Source organism: Plecotus auritus, assembly GCF_963455305.1.
Source record: "Plecotus auritus genome assembly, chromosome: 12".
Lineage (NCBI taxonomy): Eukaryota > Metazoa > Chordata > Mammalia > Chiroptera > Vespertilionidae > Plecotus > Plecotus auritus.
The window spans coordinates 35,848,648-35,868,771 of NC_137778.1; the positions used below are offsets into that span (position 1 = coordinate 35,848,648).

Sequence of the window (20,124 nt, forward strand, 5' to 3'; positions counted from 1 at the left end):
TTGTCTGTCAACTCCAGCCTTTTGGTCTAAAGGCTACATTTCCAGCAAGGTATGTCATGTTATCCATAAAAAAGACGATGGGCATGTCCCATGCTGGGCAGGAGGGAGAATCTTCCTTGCACCCTCTGCAAAGGGACACCTGTAATGATTATACAAAACAGGCAGGGGAGCTGAAAGAAGGCTGAGGCTGAGCCATGTTCTCCGGCCTTGAAGGGGGTGAATGTTTTACAGATGAGAAAGCCCTTCCTCCACGTTCCCACTGGCTCACCCACCAGTTGGATTCTCCCTTAAAAGGGGGCAAATAGTGGGCTATCTTCCTGACACTGGCAGCTTCCAGGGTCACCAGTTGGAGAGCTTCTCAGTCGCTTGGACAGCATTAGAGGAAAACTGGGGTAGGGCTTGGCCTAGCAGCTGCAGCACAATGTGGAAAATTGCTGGCCAACCCAGCTGACCACCAAGGCAGCCTGCAGTAGCACACCACACCCTTGGGTGTATTCCCTTTGAAAGTTTTGCGGCTGGGGTTTGGGTGGGCACAGGAACATATCACAGCATCAGCACAACCCTACAGGGGTTGAAGTCAGGAGGAATCAGGAAGGGGAGGAACCAGCAAGACTAACAACCTGAGTACCTTTTCTTAAAGTGCTTTGGCAGCATGAGCCCAGAGTGAAGCCTTTTTGTGGTGTCTCAGCCTTGGAGAGGGGGAGTGGGCTTAGCTATGAGAGAGGACCTGGTAGCATTAGTACAGGAGGGAAGTACAAATAACAGATGCTTCTGGCTATTTCTGGAAACTCCAAAATATTTTGAAATTATTTGTGAAGCTGTGTCTCTACCCCATCTGCCAACTGGCATCCTTAGTCATCTCAACCACCCACCAATTTTCTCTCCCCCATGGCCTAGCTGAACTGTCTCCTAATTTGCTACGTAAACGTCTCTATTCACCCTCCTTAAGAGTGTGTTGGGGGAAGGTGGCTAAGTAGGGAGTTTTGTCCTGGTTCTTTGGGTGAATTCATTTCAATGTTCACATTTCTATATAGATACTTACTACTCAGGGGAGATCACAGTAGAAGACTAGACCGGATTTCCTGAAGACAACTACTGTTTGCAAGAGGCTATGGGTTCAACCCTAACTTGAAACAACAACCTGGGATTTGCCTTGCCCCACCCTTTCCATCTTAGGGATATAGACTGGCTCCCCAAGAGAAGAAGGGAGTTCTCTTGACAAAGGTCTAGGCCATGCTTTCCATCAGGGAAGGAGTTCAGGAAGGTGGAGAGGTTCATTAACGACAAGGAGGACAGGGAAGCGGGGAACAGAGAATTCTTAAGGAGCCCACTCCTTCTGTAAATAGACATAAGTGACATAGCTATGGCTTTAACCATTTCCCTTTCTATACTCTCCCACTTCCCTCTATTCATTCTCCAAATCTCCCACCCATCTTCATCCCCTCCACTCAATCCTCCACCCCAACTATCGGCCTATATGACATATTTTGTGACAATCCAATCACTTTTATGAGGATGAGTTTCTGTGAATGTGGACCAGTATGTAGAGGTTTGTTGTATACTTTCAACCCCTCTCTCATCTGTGCTTATTGTGCGTACCTCTATTCTAGCAACTATTACACCACACTGTGATTCTTCACGGGTCCATGACCCACCCTGGGCTGTGAGCCTTTGATCGTTGTCCATATCTTCCTCATTTTGGTGTCCCCTGAGCCAGCATTATCCTTGAAATGTTTTTGATTGAATGTTAGAAAATTCTGCATGCTCTTAGAATTCTAGCAAAAGCTTGTGCCTCTGATGATGAAGGGGTATGAATTCCAGGAAATGGAAAAAGGTAACCTTGTTGGAGTATTGGCTCTCAGGATTATGGAATTTTTGTAGAAACACCACCAGCACCACCGCTATTACCATTATCATCACCCTCACGTCTAAGGCTTGAACCAGATGCTTTTACCTAGTAACTGTCTGGGTGTGGTAAGACACAACATGACCACACCCATGTGGCCTCATGCCTCTCTTCCCCAGTTTGTACTCAAGTTTGGGACCAGAGTCAAGCATGGTCTTGATTAATTTTAAGTGATCCTTTCAAGGGATCAGAATTAAAAAAGGAAAACTTAAAAAGAGGGAAAGAAATACTAGGATTTATCAAAAAGAGTGCTCCTGCTAAGAGTTTAAAATACTTCCGGGCTGTCATTGTAATTGAGGTGCATTTCTCCGCACACTGTGTTCCTTCACACACAGGCTGCAACTCTCTAGGGGGCACATGAATAAGTAGCAGTGACTGTGAGCGAAAGAACTTTGCCTTTGGGTTAGGGGTTTGACAACCCCTTTTCTTTCCCTTGTTCTCTCTGGGTTTTCTCCTTTGCATCTACCAGTTTTGTAAAACATACAACAGTGTGGCAAAGAGTTCTTTTGGGTGATTGAATGCCAATCAGTTCCAACTCCTTGGGGAAACTGTGGGTTTAAATGGTACAACATAATTATCTATCTAAATAATATCTACTCAATAATTATCCAATTAGGACTAATTGGCTTCCCACGCTCTCCATTATTTAAACCAGCAAGACTAACAACCTGAGTACCTTTTCTTAAAGTGCTGTGGCAGCATGAGCCCAGAGTGAAGCCTTTTTCTGGTGTCTCAGCCTTGGAGAGAGGGAGTGGGCTTAGCTATGAGAGAGGACCTGGTAGCATTAGTACAGGAGGGAAGTACAAATAACAGAAATGTCTGCAGTGTGTGTCTTGCAAATGTCTCTCCCACCTACTTTTTCCTCTTAGATTACAAGGCTTTTGAAGAGGCAGCTGAGCACTTCCAGCCTTACATCAAGTTTTTCGCGACCTTCGACAAAGGGGTAAGGACCTATGACACCTCAATTTGAACGCTTTCGTAGGCACGAAGTATTAGCGGTTGGACTTTCCACCCCTTTTTCTCTTCTTCTGAAACGTTAAGCACCCTCCACTCATGAGCGCTTTCTCCAGAATTAGAAATGTAGCAGCACGTCGCTACTGCATGAGATATCAATACAAAGATGTTTCACTCAGGAGATGTCAGGGTATTTCTGAAAACATCCAATGAAAAGTGATGAACCAACTCCTCATATCACTGTCAGCACTAAGAATGGATAGAGTGAGCCCGGAGTGTGCGGGGCACTAATCATTGCTTCCTTTTTCTAGAGCATCTTCTCCCTCCCTGGGGCTGCTTGCCTTCCCTCTTCTGGGTGGGGAGGGGCATTGACCTCGGAAGCCCCAGTGCTTCCGAAAGTTACCCACATCTTCAGGAGATGCCACGGATGTACTTGTCTATAATTCAAACGCTTGTTGTTTCGTGGGTGTGGAAAGTGCCTCTTTAAGCCAAAGAGCAGCAGAGACAGAGGGACCTCAAACCAATGGGTACTTTATTTGGGGTCTACTCTGGCTGGAGTGCTCTACCCTGACTCCGGGTACCACTAAAAAGGCTACTAATCCAGTGCTCTCTGCATGTTGGGCTCAATTGGATATATTGCACTAGTACAATCTCTAGTCCTTTACACAACTTCCAGATGAGAAAACATTTAGAAAGGTTAAGTAACATCCAAGGTCTCCAGTGAATTAATGGTAGTGCTAAGATCCCAATTTAGGACAATCTGTGCTCAAAGTCCATGCCCTTTCCTCTGTCCCATACCATTAACTAGAAGACTCTGTTCCTAACCTCAGGACTCAAGGTGCACACTCGCACATCCACATAACATACACAACTCACACATGTATAGCACATACAACCCACACTCATAACATACTTAAAACATACCCAACACACATATAATACACATACACAGACAATATATGCACTACATAACACACTCACACACACACACACGTATAACACCTCCAATGCACACACACTAAGAACATTCAAAGTATTCTGTGAAAAACAAGGAAGTCTGTAGATGCTGAAGCAGGGGAAAAGTATGATAAAAAAGAGATTGCACTCAATTCATACATATATTGACCCACTTCTATGACTATGGCCCCAGTTTACAAGCCTATAATCCAGAAGAGAGGTTCATAGTCTAAATTACATCATCTAAGCTTGAAGAAAATATACCCTAATTGGTTGGATTACAGTGGAGAGAGATATTGAGCAAGGATACCACAAAGAATAATAATTATCATTCATTAAGTGCTTTTTATGTGCCAGGCTTTGTGCTAAGAGCTTATATAGGTTTTCTCATTTCATCTTCTCAACACCCGGTAAGAGAGGGATTAGTTTTCTCAGTCTACAGAGGATGAAACTGAGGCACTGAGAGATTAAGAGATTTGTTCATGTCTCATAATGAGTAGTGAAGCTGGATGTAACCTCAGGTCAGCCTGACTTCAGCATCAGTGCTCAGTACTACTCTACTCCAGAGAAAGGCACAGCACATATACACACGCATCTGGTACACGTAAGCCTTCAGTGAATGTCAGCTAGCAGTGAAGACTGTTTTTTTTGTTGTTGTTGTTGTTAAATATATTTTTATTGATTTCAGAGAGGAAGGAAGAGGAATAGAGAGATAGAAACTTCAATGATGAGAGAGAATCATTGATCGGCTGCCTCCTGCACGCCCCACACTGGGGATCGAACCCACAACCTGGGCATGTGCCCTGACTGAGAATCCAACCATGACTTCCTGGTTCATAGGTTGATGTTCAATCACTGAGCCACGCCAGCCAGGCAGGACAGTTGTTAATAAAGGCAGTCGTTTAGGCCCAGGAGGGTAGAGGTGGGGAGAGGATATTAGTGGAGAAGGGGAGGTACAGAGAAGCTTAAACTGAGTCCATCACTGGCATCTGGTTAGGACTGATCAGCAGTGACTATGACTCCTGGGTAAGAACCCATCCGAGGGAAGAGAGTCAAGCAGACAAGCCTGGCCAAGCAACAGAGCCTCAGTCCTTGGAAGGGTGGTTCAAGGTAGAGTTTAGGGTGGGATTGGTTTGCAGATGTGCCTCCCAGCCCAACCACATGGCTTCATGTCTGAGGCCCATGAAGAAGGTGAGGTCAGGCTATAATTAAAAACTCAGAAGGCTCTTTACTAAAAGCTCTAGAAGACACTGAGTCATAAGTACCACTGCTCACGTAGCCTGGCGGGATTTCATAACATTTAAAAAGAGAAAGCTAAGTGCTCCCTATCTCCATGTGGAACCAGAGGGAAGAGCTGTCACTGAGAGGACTCAACGCCATTTGGGACTTAAGAACTTGCACCCAGCAATTAGGGGTGTGGGTGACAGTGCCCACTGATGATGGTGGGGTCCAGCAGGCATGGCTGCACCCATCATGTCACTCAGGATAGCACACAATTTAAACTTATGAATTGTTTATTGTTGGAATTTTCCTTTCAGTATTTTCGGACCATGGTTGACTGCAGGTAACTGAAACTGCGGGTAAGGGGGGGACTGCTGTCTATGAGTTGGAGAAATGTAAAGAGGGTGAGATGTCAGGGCTGCTGATGTAGACTTGGGAGTTAGTAGTTTCCAAACACTGTCCATATTGTCCCTCAATACGCTTTTAAAACTATGGGTTTCTGGGTGCCAGCCCTGGAAATCTGAATTTTTATTTTTAAGGATTTTGACAGGACCCAGGAATATGCATTTTTAAAAAGCTCCCAGTACATTTTACCTGGCACATTGTCTAGGGACCAGAAACAATCTACAGATCCTGATCCTAAATCAACCCCACAAGGGGGCAAGAGAGGGTCAGAGGGCTAAGGATGGCATCCACTCTACTGCACCTTATAGCCTAAAATATGTAGTTCTAATTATTCCTACCCCCCCATGACCTCCCAGGTACCTGTTCCTTTCTTGGAGTGAACAGTGAGAAGCAGAATCATTTTTTTAACCATATGGGGACCAAAAGAAGCAGAGGTTATCTAAACAAAGTTGATGGAGAAGATAGACATTGTAAAGGCCTAAATTCATTAAACTGGTTTCATTTGCAACAATAAATGGCTTGATAACGTGTAGAAAATCATCTGTACCAAAATCCATACACTTGCCAATGTCAAAAAATGGCCATTCTGCTTTGTAGTTTTCTTATCTTTGGCAAAATCTATTCCAACTAGTTTTTAAAAGGCATAAGAGAACTCATTATATGGACCTCCTAAGCATTCAGGAGTAAAATCCATTCTTGTATTGTTGTTCCTGCCCATGAACCAGGTCTGGTCCCAGAACAGTGCCTCGGAGACAGTCAGCCCCATTAAATATTTATTGAATCAATGAATGAATCAATGCCTCAACCAGTCAAATCTCCTTCAGTCCTTACCACCCAAAATACAAATAAAAGAATAAAAAAAGGGATTCTCTGAGATACAAGACAAAGCCCCCCGCACCCCCCCCACGGTGCGTGCTGGTGGGCATGTAGTAAACAGGCGAAAATTATGCTCAGCGATCCCCAGAATTAAACTCAAGCACATCACAATCCAACCTCACATCCATGGTCTCCACACTGCAGACCTGGACACTGGCAACCAAGAACCAGAGACCCTCTCCCCCAACACACACACACACACACACACATGCACACTCACACACGTGGGTGCACCAGAGCTTCCGATGAGCCCCTTCTCGCCTTTGGGAACTGCATTCCAGCCGCCTGCGATGGGATGAATTGATGAGAGCATGTCCAAGAGCAACAGGAAACATCTCACTACACACGTGCGGCACCAGTGGAATAACTGTGGGGCCAGACAGCTTTCTTCACAGGGTCAAGGAGAAGGTGATTTTCTAGAGAGGGTCAGCGTACTGGCAAATGGGGTTCGAATTCTGGCTCTATCCCCTCGGGTAGATAATCCTGACAAACTGCATACTCAGACTGCACCTCGGGCTCATCGTTTGTAAAATAAGTATAATACTAGCTTTCACCTGATACAATCTAAGGGAGGATTCATAAAGGAATCAACCTAAAATGCGTTGCAACAGTGCCTGGCACATGGCAAGCCTCTATGTGGTTACTATTATTACCTTTTTCTTCCTGGTTCTTAAAGTAAGTAGTAAGTGAACTCAGAGAACCACAACTGAATGCCATTGTCAAGCCCAGCTCTGCAAAGAACTGTGTTTAAATGCAGACACTGGGTGTAGAGTTGCTACGTGCCCTGCTCCCTTGCTCCTTGCCCATCATCCATCCATAGCACCCTCTGTCCCGTGGAAAAGGAAAAGAATAAGAAGAGAAAAACAACAACCGATACCTCCATGTCCCTTAAAACAAAATGAACATGACCGCAAAATCTCCTTTGACTGACTCTGGCTCTTAACGTGGCCTGTTTCCTTTTGCTCTGAGTCCAATGCCAGCTTCCTTGTTAAGCACTGTAAGAAATGTCCTTCGGACTATCGTGACCTGGAATTAATAGCAGTGGAGGACAAAAACCACAGGGAGACCCATGTTTCCTCAGAATGGACCTCCTTGTGTAACAGCTTACGTGACACCAGCTCCCCTCCTCCCACATGGTCCTGGCGGCCTGGCCCCTGGACTGTGGGTTATCGCAGCCGGGCAGCAGCTCGCGGCAGTTCCTCTTTAGTTTCAAGGGAACCACTGTTCATCTCTGTGCTCTTGGCCCACAGCTCTGACCTGGAAAAGAATGGCATTTGGTTTTCTCCAAGCGTGGCACATTCCAGGCCTCTCAAGTCATTTCACAAGAAGAGGCCTGAGTCCGGCAGGTCTGCAGGCGAACACAACAGCCATTCTGCCTGACAAGGCGGCGGGGCCACTTAATCAGAGAGGAGATGCCTTCCAGGCTACGTCTGGCTCTGAGCGCTCTCCCTGGGATAGGGGAGAACAGCTCCAGCTAGCTTGTTGGGTACTAGGGTACTATCCAGTTTTAGCACCGAGAGTCTAAATCCAGGCCACCCCTCCACTCTGGACACACCAGGGTGGCTGTTCACCTTCTGATTGGTAACCAAGGGGCAGTTCCCAGAGCCTGAGAAACCATCACACAAGCCCTATACCAAGAGACAACTGTAGGGCCATGCTTCAATCTGAGTAACAGTAGGTTTATGAGCTGATCGAGGATTAATGGGTGGGCCTCTGATTTTGAGTATATGCTTTAAATGGTTCCCATCAATTGTCAGTTCTATCCAAACTGATTCAATTCAATCCATACATGCAAGGACACTGAGCATCTCTGCTGACCTTTGTGTCCTCCTCCAGCCTGGCAAGTACAGTAGAGTGATGGTGAATGTAGAATTAGATATCCCACTTTTCATTCCGTCTGCTTCCTGCCCCTGCTTGGATCTCATTGGCCAGAAAGGTTTTCTCCTCCCTATCTGTCCTTCTTGGATTGGTCCAGCCAGGTCTTAGGTGAGGGGTTCCTATCACTACAACATCTATGTTAAAATTGTACATACCCTCTCAAGTCTTTGCCAGAGAACACGCACGCCTTATAGGTGGACCACCACTGCCACTCTAGACTAGCATTCAAGGAAACTACTGTCATATTTCTAACTGTTACAGGTTGCAAAGAAATTGTCCTTGAAGATGAATGAGGTTGACTTCTACGAGCCATTTATGGATGAGCCCATTGCCATCCCTGACAAACCTTACACAGAAGAAGAGCTCGTGGAGTTTATAAAGGAGCACCAGAGGTACCCCAGGTGGCATGCAGGGGGTGGGGGTCCTGGGGCCTGGGAAATGGAGAGGAGCCTCTCAGTCCTGGCATTTCGCACCCCTAAGAGCAACTACCTGGAGTCAGCCCCCTCAGAAGAATGAACTCAGTAGAATGGCTTTGTTGTTCATCCATCAGTGGCAGAGGTGTTGCTACAGTTTCTGAATATGGGTCTGTCTACACTTGCAAACAGGTTTAGACCACTTCCTCTCAGTCAGCAAATCCCCTCAAAGTCAGAGTCAGATATAAATAAAATTCTTCAATAACAGCAATAGTGATGTAGGGACAGCCTCCTCTATGCCAAGTACCGTGGTAGGTGCTATGAGAGCTATTTTATCTAATACAGGGGTGGGCAGGGTGGGAAAAGGTAGGTTTACAGTTGTGATCATGCCAAAGTTTATTCTTGTATTATTATTTATTAGTTATTATATTGTTTATTTGACCTACATTTGCCAAACCCTATAGTCAACATAATGGGGTAATTATTATTATCTCAATTTACAGATCAAGGAATTGGGCTCCGAGTAGTTACATAAGTTAGCCAAGATGAACATTCTGTATGCAGAATTGCTGGGAGAGGAATATTTGACACCACTTAGAGTAGCTCAAGCGTGGACTGGCGACCCTTTCCTGTAAAAGGCCGGGGGGTAAATAGTTCAGCTCTGCAGCCAGATGGTCTCTGTTGCAACACTCAGCTCTGCTGTTTGTGTGGGAAAGCAGCCGCAGCCAATGTCTAAACAATGGGGTGTGGCTGTGTCCCAAAACGTTTATTTATAAAATAGGAGGCACTGGCTGGATTTGGCCCTCCAGCTGCAGTTTGCTGAGCCCTGCTCCCGAGGGAGGGACAGTACCGAACATGGAACATGGTGGTGGGCTCACCATCACCCCTCCCCACAACACTGGACATGTGCTCACGCATGCTCATTGGACCTGGAGCACTACGATTCCATCAACCAGCCAGTCCTGGTCCCTACAGGGAGGCAGTACTTGGAAAAGCAAATAGCCACATTCTAGCACTATTAGCCAACATTCGGAAAGAAATGAAACCATGAGCAAAATATAGATCCCACCTGCTCTTCCAAACATCCTGAAGGGGCTTTGGATGGATGACCCTGAAGATAAAACAAAATCAAGACTTCCTCTTTTCCCTCCCAGGTGGCCTCATTCTGGGCCTTCTCTGGGCTCTCAGGGGTGGCGCCTGTCTGGGAGGAGGGAGATGACTTCTTGCCCTGGGAATGCCTACCCTGCGCCCCTGGCATTATTTGTAATAGACTTACAATCCCTGGGCCAAATGGGTCTGTGAAAGGCTGAGAGCGTTAGGCCCAGCTCTCTGTGACAGGGCAGGGTATGGGGTTAGCTGTGGTGTCTTGAGAATACCTGCTCAAGGAAGCTCATCTTTTTTATTTCCAGACCCACCCTACGCCGCCTGCGCCCAGAAGATATGTTTGAAACATGGGTAAGATAGTGGCAAACTCCTTCTGCCTTGTAGAGACAGGTATATCCCTTTGAGTTCCAAAACTCAAACCAAGTTTTACTTGGCTGGAGCGGATATCTAGATGGTAGAGTATTTGAAATGTGGACAACATCGTGCTCAGAGAACCCAGTTTTCTAGGTCCTAGTTTATGCCTCTCTGGTGCTGCCACTGGGCAACGTCACTCTGTCTCTGAGTCCACTCCCCCTGGGACCACTGGCCTCTGTGCACTAGCCAGAGGCCTGGGGGACACCGAGGAGGAGCTATGGAGTCAGAGACTTGGGTTCAAGTCTAGAATTGGACATCTCGTAGCTTTGCATCCTACGTCAAGTCATGTGATCTTTCTGAGCTTTAGTTCCTGCACCTGAACTTAGGGCTTTCGTAAGGATGGACAGTGTGAAGAGCCCAGAACATGAGAGGTGCTCAATAAAGGAAGGGTAGCTGTTTTTGTAACTATCAACTCAGGGCACTGGAAAGCACTGAGTCAGAGTATCCCCCAGGTCTAAGTCACAGACAATGCGTCAAGCGGGTCAAACAGCATCAGAAAGAAGGTCATGGAGATACAACCTCCCACCCACCTCAGATTTATACAAAATTCATAAACGATAACAACCAAAGTCTGTGGAGCATTTTCCAAAGCATTTCAGGTATCCTTTCACTCAGATCTTTGAGTGGTTCTAGAAAGTGCTGAAGAACAAGTATTATTTTAGCCCCAATTTATGTGGGGAAACTGATCATATGGATTAGGTTAATTACTCACGAATACATAACTAATAAGCACTAGATCTTGGGACTTAAATTTAAATCATCTAGAGCCAAATCTCACGTTCTCTCCATTATACCTCCCTAGAATGGGCCATAGCCCCACAAGGCACCATTTTGGCAGTGGGGGTGTGGGCGGGAGGGGAAAGGGACTAATGTGGGAACACGTATGATTTATTTATGTACTTAATCTTTAACTCAGAGTTGAAAGTGATGTGTGAAGAGAGCCATGGAGTAACTTGACACTCTCTGTTTTAACAGCGTGTCACTCATTTGGACATGTGAACATAGAACAAACATTTCATAAGACGCTGAAGGGAAATAACCCAGTGTAAAGGCATGGACTGCTTGACAACAATACAGCACATAGAAACATATTTCCCTAACATTCCAAACTTTCAAAAATTTAACCTTTTAAATGTTTTGTTATTAGATTTAAATACAGTAACAGTGCTTTAAAAATAATATTCCTTTAAAAATATTTTTACTTTTTACTTAATATAACTTCAGCCTTATAAAAAGTAGTGCAAGGGTTAGGGTTAGGGTTAGGGATGGGAGTCACCAATTCCTTCTAGAAGAATCCTCCCTGTGTTGCAATAACTAAGTAATTCCAAGAGGGAGTCAGAAACCTCAAGATGAGCCCCTGAGACACCCCTTTGCACCAGGCAGTCTGCTACTTTTAACTGCATTTTCCTTCTTTGCATCTCTTTATTCAACATGAGAACAAACATTCAACAGAGGCTGGAAGGAAACAGCCAAACCTGAACAGTGGTAATCTACCTGGTTGGTGGGTAACTGATGTTACTTTCTTCTTGGAATCTCTAATATTTGCTAATTTTCTTCAAGCAGTATGAAAGATTTTTATCACCACACTCTTTTTAAAAATCCAATAGGCATTAATAAGAACCCATTACCTTGTGCTAAGCACAGAGACTATAAATGAACATTGCAGTCCGGGCCTTAGGAGTTCAGGCCTGAGTCGATGAAACAGTCTCGAATCACTTGACCCCAGACCAGGATGCTCCCTGCTGTGACAGAGGTCATACAAAGTGCTGGGGAGTCCAGAGTAAGTTATTCACCTAAGTAACTCCAAAGCTCCAGTTTTGGGGGATCTGGAGTTGGGTCACGTTATATAAAGGCCCCTTCTCAGACTTTTTCAACTTAAGTAAGAGCCACTGACCTGAGTATGCAGCATCTTCTGCAAACCCTGTAGAGAGGACAGCAGATTCCTGAGCTCATTCTGTACCGTTGGTGACATCAAGGAGCAGAAACTTGTTCCTCCACCCTCTTAGGTTCCGTACTGGAGGCCTGCAAATTAAAGTGACAAAGGACAGATTAGTATGAGGAAAAAACCCCAAACAGATCTAATTACCTATTTCTGCATGGAAGTTCACAAAAAAATGCAATTCAAGGAGGGGCTTATATACCGTCTAAATAGGGGATGGGGGGACAGGAGGCCCTTTGGGGAGAACAAAGACTCTTGGGAAAGATAAATGGATGCTCAGGAGAACAAATGGGAGACAGGATTGTCTGTTTATGAAGATCAGAGTTGCACTCAGGAAAGGATTTATGACAATTGAGTCCTTTTAAGAGGACTCTGCTTTTAGGCAAGTAAGGGTTCAGGAATTCACATGCTTTGGCTCCAAATAATTTGTATGCCATGTGGCTTTTCCTGGCCTACATCAGTGAGGGAAAAAGAGCATGGGCTTCGGGACCAGGCAGAGCTGGCCTGAACCCCAGGTAGTCATGTATAGGCTCTGTGGCTTTAGGGAAGTTGGTTCAATTCCTTAAGCATTAAACAGGAATAAGACTTGCATCTAAGATTTAAAAGTAATGCACTAAAAAGCACTGACACAATGGCAGATAATCATATCATCATTTTAATCATCCTTGATACTTCAAGGTGTAATCTCTTCCCTCAGAGAGCTTGCCATTCAAGTAAAAAGATCGTTTCCAAGACAGTGTGATCTAAAGACCAAAGGGGTGATCTGGGAGGCCAAGGTTGTGGGGTACAGAGAAAGCCCCTGGCTGGCAGGTCCTGCAGCTTTCCTCGCCTGTGCGTGTGGGACACGCACTGAGGAACCCTGACCTTCAGGCTTGCCGGTGGGTCTGCTCTGGGAGCTTATTACTGAAAACACCTGGCACAGAGCACACGCCTGCTTCTTTGCAAAGACCGAGGCTCTTTCCCTGGTTAGAATCTCCACCCGGGGACCACCTGAGGCCTGAGAGGTGGCGGCCATGTCATGAGCAATCTCTTAGCAAACAGATATGGATTCTTAATTCTGAAACCAATTTCCAAACACGTTCCAGAAGGGCAGGCAGAAATGGAGCCCGCTTCTCGGAGTTAACACAGCCGCCTCCCCATGGATGGCAGAAGCAGGGAGAGGGCAGCCTACTGAGAACCGATCAGGGCATCCTGCCTGGTGATAATAGCAAACATGAAACCTCAGACTCCCCTTCCGGCTGCTGTCAGATTTGTGTAATAAACCTGCATGCACGCGTGCGCGCGCGCACACACACACACACACACACACACCACAGATCTATCCAATTCAATTCCCTGGAGAACCTGACCAAGGCAGTGCCTGACTCTCTTGTTTCTAATAATATTTTCCATTTAATCTTGCTCAGAATTTTTTGAGGTTTTGTCCATTTCCAACACAAAGGAAAAAAATTAGCATTTAGATAGGATTGCACCAGCATTACAATCCATTGACATGGAAACGGGGATCGGGGAGGGCTGAGAAGCCTGGAGTATTGTTTCCCCGAGGACGGTTCTGATATGACACTCGGGTGCCCCATGACGCCTTCTCCCTGTGACAGTGATAGTCAGTGTCCACTCAGATCTGTCCCCGGGCCTCTTGCTCGAGCATCTTCCCCTCCAAGCCTCACGGGGATCACATTTCCTATAAAGGAGGCGCCTCCAAGCTCTTGCTGGTTCTTCTGCAGGAATGATCGATACAAACGAGACACGAGGCATGTGTCCTTTCTGTTCAGGACATAGAAACGTGGAATGCCACCTGCTTGTCCCACAGATTTGAAATATTCTCACTTTTCACCATCACACCCTCACGCTTGCCCAGCCCCATCTCCAGCCCCTCCTGTGGCCTCCCACACTTAGACCGAGTTAGATGCCTGGACAGCTCAGGCAAGCTCTGGTTCCAGAGCCAAAAGGAGCCTCAGGAAACGCCCTAGGAGTGGCAGGCAGCAAAGCGCCCCCTCCTGACCACACAGGTTCTTCAGTAAGCGGGGTCTCAGAGAAGCAGGACACAGTGTGAACAGAACAGACCCACATCCAAATTTGCCTCAAGATCTCCGTCTGCTGCCCGTTTGGGGACAGCTGCAGGACCCACCAGCAGTATCCAGAAGCTTCTATATCGGGTCTATTACTGCTCTACTTGCTGGTGGTGACTTCTTGAAACTCAGACTAACATTCACTGAGCTCCGTTCAGAGGGCTGATGAGTTAAGACTCACGTTCTTCCTCCTTCTGCCTCTTCCTGCTGCTCTCCTGGACCCACCAGACCACGGGAGTGAGGCCCATTCGGTGCTAATGTCTTCTGTGTAGTTGGTGCTTTCCTGTCTCAAAAGCCCGTTTATTAAATGCCACACCTTCCTTCCAGTTGTTCATCAGTATTCCCTTCCTTAAGATGCATGCTGCTCTGCCACCCTGTGCCTCTGCGTCCACCCCCCTCAGCTCCCTCCCCCGCCTCCATTTCAATTCTGCCTGTCTGTCCCTGACTCCCCGCCTCTCTCACCTGGGAGTGTAACCTTTGATTCCTTTCTCCCGCAGGAAGATGACTTGAATGGGATCCACATAGTGGCCTTTGCAGAGAGGAGTGACCCAGGTAGGACCCCTCCCCCCTTCCGTCCGCTTTTTGACCCCGTAAGCAAGAACTGGCTTCTCACCTTGGTCAGCCCTCACCTTTTCTCTTCCCCTCACTTCCCGCCTACAATGCAACCGAAAGACACGGGGCACCCCCTGGTGGTTGCCTGCGAGGCACAGACCCATTTCAATCACGCACACAGCTCAGAAGTGTGGGATCAGAGCCTCATTCTGCTTAGCTGCCCAAACTGGGGCTGAGCCCGGTAAACACAAACACAGCCTCGCTCTACAGGCAAGTGTGTGTGGGGGGGCGCATGTATGCACGTGTGTGTGCACGCACGTGTGTGTGCATGTGCGTGTGTTTGCGTGTCTGTGTAAACTTCTGTTCACATTTAAAGCTGATGTACCTAGCCTATATAAATAACAATAACTATACCATTTGGTCTGTCAAATATGGCCTGCGCTTAAGAAACTTAATGGAAAATATTGCCCCAAATAACGAGAACTGGACCAAAGAAGCAGCCGATTTCCAAAGTGTAAAATGAGCTTATAAATGGATGAGTAACTTTGTTTTATTTTGGACCTTGGACAGCTTTGTCCTGGCTTCACTCTGTCATGTCAGTGGGAGTGAAGTGCAGGAAAAGCAATGGGCAGGTGGTAAAAGGCTAGTCCCTGGGCAATGTCTGTGAGACAGAGGGTCCCGGCAGGGAGAGTGTACGTGCAGATTCTGAGGTGTGTTTTGAGAGATGTGGAATGATCCAGAATGCAACCGGAGAAGGCAGGGCTTCATTTCTGAGGGCGAAGCAGCCAGGCCTTGGGCTCTGAGGCCTGGTTAGGGGTTCCAAAACCTGACGGGGCAGAGAACCACTCGGCTGACGGGAACGGAGCCTCAGGGACCTGCGGTGTCACGGAGCTCTGAGGCACGTCCTGAGGCTCCACTGGGTTTGGGAGCCATTGCTCCAGGGGATGAGGAGCTCTGTGGTGCTCGCCAGGGTCCGAGGCCTCTTGTACGTTCATAGGGACAGATGAGAAACAGCCTCGGAGAAGAGAAACTGCCCAAGAGGGCATTGAGAGTTAGTGGGACTTCCTGAAGGAGGAAGAGATGGCCTCGCAAGTGCCTTGACACACAGTAGGTGCTCAGTAAATACTGTCAGGCAGATGACTGACCAACCGCCACAGTCTCCTACAGACAAAACCCTGACTTGTCTTTAACATATAATTTTAAAAGTTGCGATACAATCCATATGCCATACTGTTCACCTTTTTAAGGTGTGCAAGCCAGTGGCTTTAGTACACACACAAAGTTGTGCCACCAGCACCCCTGTCTAATTCCAGAACATTTCATCACCTCAGAAAGACATTCCATACATTCAGCAGTCACCCCTTGCCTCTCCCCCAGCCCCTGGCAGCCACTATTCTAATTTCCATCGCTATGGATTCGACTGGTCTGCACATTTACATGGAATCATGTAATATGTGGCCCGTTGCGGGGTGAGGGGAGAGGGGATCTGGCATCTTTCACTTATTGTAATGTTTCAAGGTCCCTCCTTTATGTGGTGTGTATCCATACTTTGTTCCTTTTCAGGGCTACATAACATTCCATTGTATCACAACCAAATCTATGCTCCAAATTAGCTGACAGCGTCCTCCCCCCGCCCAGAGCTTTATTAGAATGTTTGAATGTCCACCATGTCCCAGTTTCCCCATCACTGACTTGCAGAGTTGGAAAAACTCTTCGAAAATATCTAGCCCTTGTAAAAAAAAAAAAAAAAAAAAAAAAAAAAAAAGCCAGTGTGGTTCCAGCTTCTTTCCACAGCTTCTGGCCACCCCTCCGCCCCCGGAGGAGACACCAGCAAAGGAGGCCACGTGCCCGAGGTGGACAAGCTTCAATGAAACAGAATCGGATCCCTGGTGCTGTGCACAGAGATGCCATCTATGGGCCGCAGCCTGCTGGCCAGACTCCAGGGCCCTCCTCCCACCCCCCACCCCTTCCAGGCTGTGGGGAGGCCAGTCTGGCTCTCGGGAACAATGGAACAAAGAGCCTCGGAGAAGCGGCAGGAACCTGTTTGACCGAGATTGCTGCCATGAATCAAGCTCCTGAAACTCTCCACCTCCTCCCTGCACAAATATCCCTGGGCCCGAAACCGGCTTTTCCCAAGCCAGGGCTTGTTCCTGGGAAGCTGGGAGAAATGCGCTGGGTGGGGGCGGAGGAGCTCAAAGCATCTTTTTTTTTTCCCCGAGGGAGGCTCTGTCCGCTTGGGGCTGAGAAAGGGAAAGGCTTTTCCATGAAAGTCTCTGCCTCTGGCTAGTCCGTCATTGCCCGCAGGTCACTGAGGCGTGACCCTGGGTGGAGAGGCCGGGCTGTGAACTAGGAACTGTATTCCTGCCGGGACAGCGGGTCCTCCTCTACCTTAGCTCTTTCTAAAAAGGGACATGTGGCCTATCGCCCCAACCAAAGCACTGCCTGCTCTCCACGGAAAGGTCACACCTTCGGGGACCTAAACAACCCCCAGCTCCTTAGAGAGCTGGCAGTCCGGAGGAAGGGGCCGGGGGCTTTATGGAGAGGATCCCACTTGGTCCCTGAAGCCACTCCGTGACCTCTGCACGATTATGAAGAAGACGAGGATGGTGGTCACTTCTGTGTGCTTATGTGACAGGACAACCTCGTGCGCGGGAGGTGCTAGTCCCCACCCCCCCCTCCCCCATTTTACGCCAGAGGAACCTGAGGCCAGAGAGGCTGATGGCAGGGAAACCGCGGAGCCGCGTTCAGCTGAGGGCTGTCTGGCTCCCCAGCCACGCCCTGCACCGCAAGGCCCTGCTGCAGACTCGCCACCCCTCGGAGTGACCACCCTGATGTCATCCAGGGGACAGCCAGCCTCCTTGCTCTCGAGGTCCTTCGCCACCCCCTCCAGCAACAGTAGAAAGACGCAGAGGTCCATGGCACACTCACGATCGCATGGGGCGAGGCGCAGCGGACACACAGGCCTGCCTGGATTTCTTGGTGGCTCCCTGGGTCTCACACACACGTGTCTCTGACTGACGGAGCCCTGGCTGCTGACCTGGCTGTGACCAGCCTGGAACCGGTCCCCGGGGCCCGGGGTCGGCTCTTTCCCACCAGCCCCGGCCACCTGGGAAGGAGAAGCGCGTGGTCACCGGGTTCCTTCCCACAGAGACGGGGCTCCCAGAGGCCTCGCGCCCGCCGTGGGAAACCTGGCTGGGCAGGAGCCCTCAGCCGGGTCATGGGAGCGCAGGGTCCGCGCCGTGGGGCAGGGAAGCCGGCATGGTTCTCACAGCGCCGGGCCCTCTTCTTTATTTAGCTCCGTCTCCGAGGCTCCGGGCTCACGCAGGGACGTGGCTGCGGCTGTGGGAGGCCGGGGCTCGGCCACAGGTCAGAGGGGGAGGCACAGTCCCACGGCCTCGGCGGAAGCAGCGCCCCCATGGCCTCATGCGCACCCCTGGCTGTCTCCTGGGGCCGAGCCCTTTGACCCTCACACCGCTCTCACTCCCGGGCACCTCCAGCACCAACCCGAGGCAGGAGCGCCCAGGCCCCGGCGGGAAGGCGGGAACGCGGGCTGCGGAAACGGCTGCAGCTGTGCAGACCCAACACCTGCTCCGCCACGTGCTGGCCCGTGACACTGGGCAGGTCACGTACCTTCCCTGTTGTCTCGACTCCATCCTCTTCAAGATGGAGACAATAAAATCCTCCTACCCTCCACCAGACTCAGTGCAAACATTAAATGCAAAAGCACTCGGTACCCAGAAAGCGTTCGGTAAATGGAATTAGCCCGCCCTGACCCACCTGAGCGAGGCTCGCTCAGGCGCAACTGCCGCCCCGCCGCCCCAGTCACCGAGTCAGGAGCAGGGGCCGGAAGGGACCACCCACGCGTCCTGCGTCGTGACGTAACTTCCTGTGCGTGGGACTTCTCCGCTGTACGGATCTAGGCCGCCTCTAAGCCAGCCCTGTGCCCTGCATGTAAACATTGAATGAACAGGCGGATGGCCAGGCTCCTTGCATTCAGCTGGAAGAACTCAGAGCATTTGAAAATAATGGCCAGCCCTGGCCGGTTTGGCTCAATGAATAGATTCCGGCCAACGGCTCGTACCTCGGTTACAGGCTCCATCCCCAGCCTGTTCCGGGTGCGTGCGGGAGGCAACCAATCCCTCGATGTGTTTCTCTCACATCGATGTTTCTGTTTCTCCCCTTCCCTTCCACTCTTTCTAAAAATCAATGGAAAAGGTATCCTCAGGTGAAGATTAACAAACAAACAAAAGTGGCAAAAGCTTACTGTGCGCCAGGTACTGTCTCAGGGCCTCACAGATACTAACTCATCTAAGTCACAACCATCCTGTGACATCGGTACCGTTATTACCATCACCCCCATTATACAGATGAGGGACAAAGACATGAAATAACTTGCCCTAAGTCACACTCTAAATGGCAGAACCAGTCTTCTGACCAAGGTCATTTGCCCCAAGCGTCCGTGTTTCAGCCTCAGGCTGGTCTCTCACCCCCCCCCCCCCCGCCCCTGTCTGTCCTGGAACATTTCTGGGGGGCAGAGGGATTGTGCCCATATAGAACTCATCGTCCTGAAAGACAGAAGGCTGCCCTTGGTTCTGAATATAACTTCTCTGCCTCTAACGTCAACTTCCTTTATTAATAAACTCTGTGCATGTTTTTTGAGCTTTCCTTGTACCTCTGAAAATCCCCAAAGCTTTGGCATTCTTAAACATAGGCAGTAAGCCCCAATTTTGACTTCTCCTGTTTGTGTAACAACTCCAATCCACTTGATTTTTCTTGCAGAAACCAATTTTTTAAAAATTATATTTTTATTGATTTCAGAGAGTAAGGGAAAAGAAGAGAGAGATAGAAACGTCAATGATGAGAGAGAATCATGGATCGGCTGCCTCCTGCATGCCTCACTCGAGGCATGGAGGCATGGGATCGAGCCAGCAACCTGGGCTTGTGTCTTTATCAGGAATCAAACCGTGACCTCCTGGTCGACACTCAACCACAGGGCCATGCTGGCTGGGCTTGCAGAAACCAATTTTTATCCCTTTGATCTTTTTTGAAATCTCCAAACCTGCTCTAGAATGCAGAATAGGAAAGGTTCTTGTATGTAGCATTAAAAAGAAAAAAGTAATCCCACCATTTTGGGTTTTTCCCATCAGAAAACGACAGCGCCGTCCTGCATGTGTTCAGCCTCAGTTCTGCTCGTGACCTTATCCGCCACAACACGTGTGCCTCCACAGCCCCTCCCTCCCCTTTACGGGAGTTGGTCTTTTGCACCTCAGGGGTACTTTCCCCTTGGATTTGGGTCTGTGTCATTGAATGTCATCCTCTCTGTGCATTTCTGATTTGTCAAGATCTCTCTTAAAATTGGTTCTCCTCTCCCAGACTATTGGCAACGTGGCTTCCTATATTACCCTCCTTTCTCCGCTGCTGAAAGCAGGCACCCGA

At 48.4% G+C, this 20,124-nt stretch overlaps 1 protein-coding gene across 2 annotated transcripts in view; it reads left to right on the forward strand.

Moving 5' to 3' along the window:
• CASQ2 (calsequestrin 2) overlaps positions 1–20,124 on the forward strand; it is a 45,207-nt gene that overhangs the window by 17,969 nt on the left and 7,114 nt on the right. For both annotated transcript variants that reach the window (XM_080648268.1, XM_080648267.1), the window contains exons 5-8: positions 2,776–2,849; positions 8,459–8,589; positions 10,020–10,065; positions 14,634–14,688. In XM_080648268.1, coding sequence (XP_080504394.1) covers positions 2,776–2,849; positions 8,459–8,589; positions 10,020–10,065; positions 14,634–14,688 — 306 coding nt within the window. The remainder of the gene's footprint in view (positions 1–2,775; positions 2,850–8,458; positions 8,590–10,019; positions 10,066–14,633; positions 14,689–20,124) is intronic.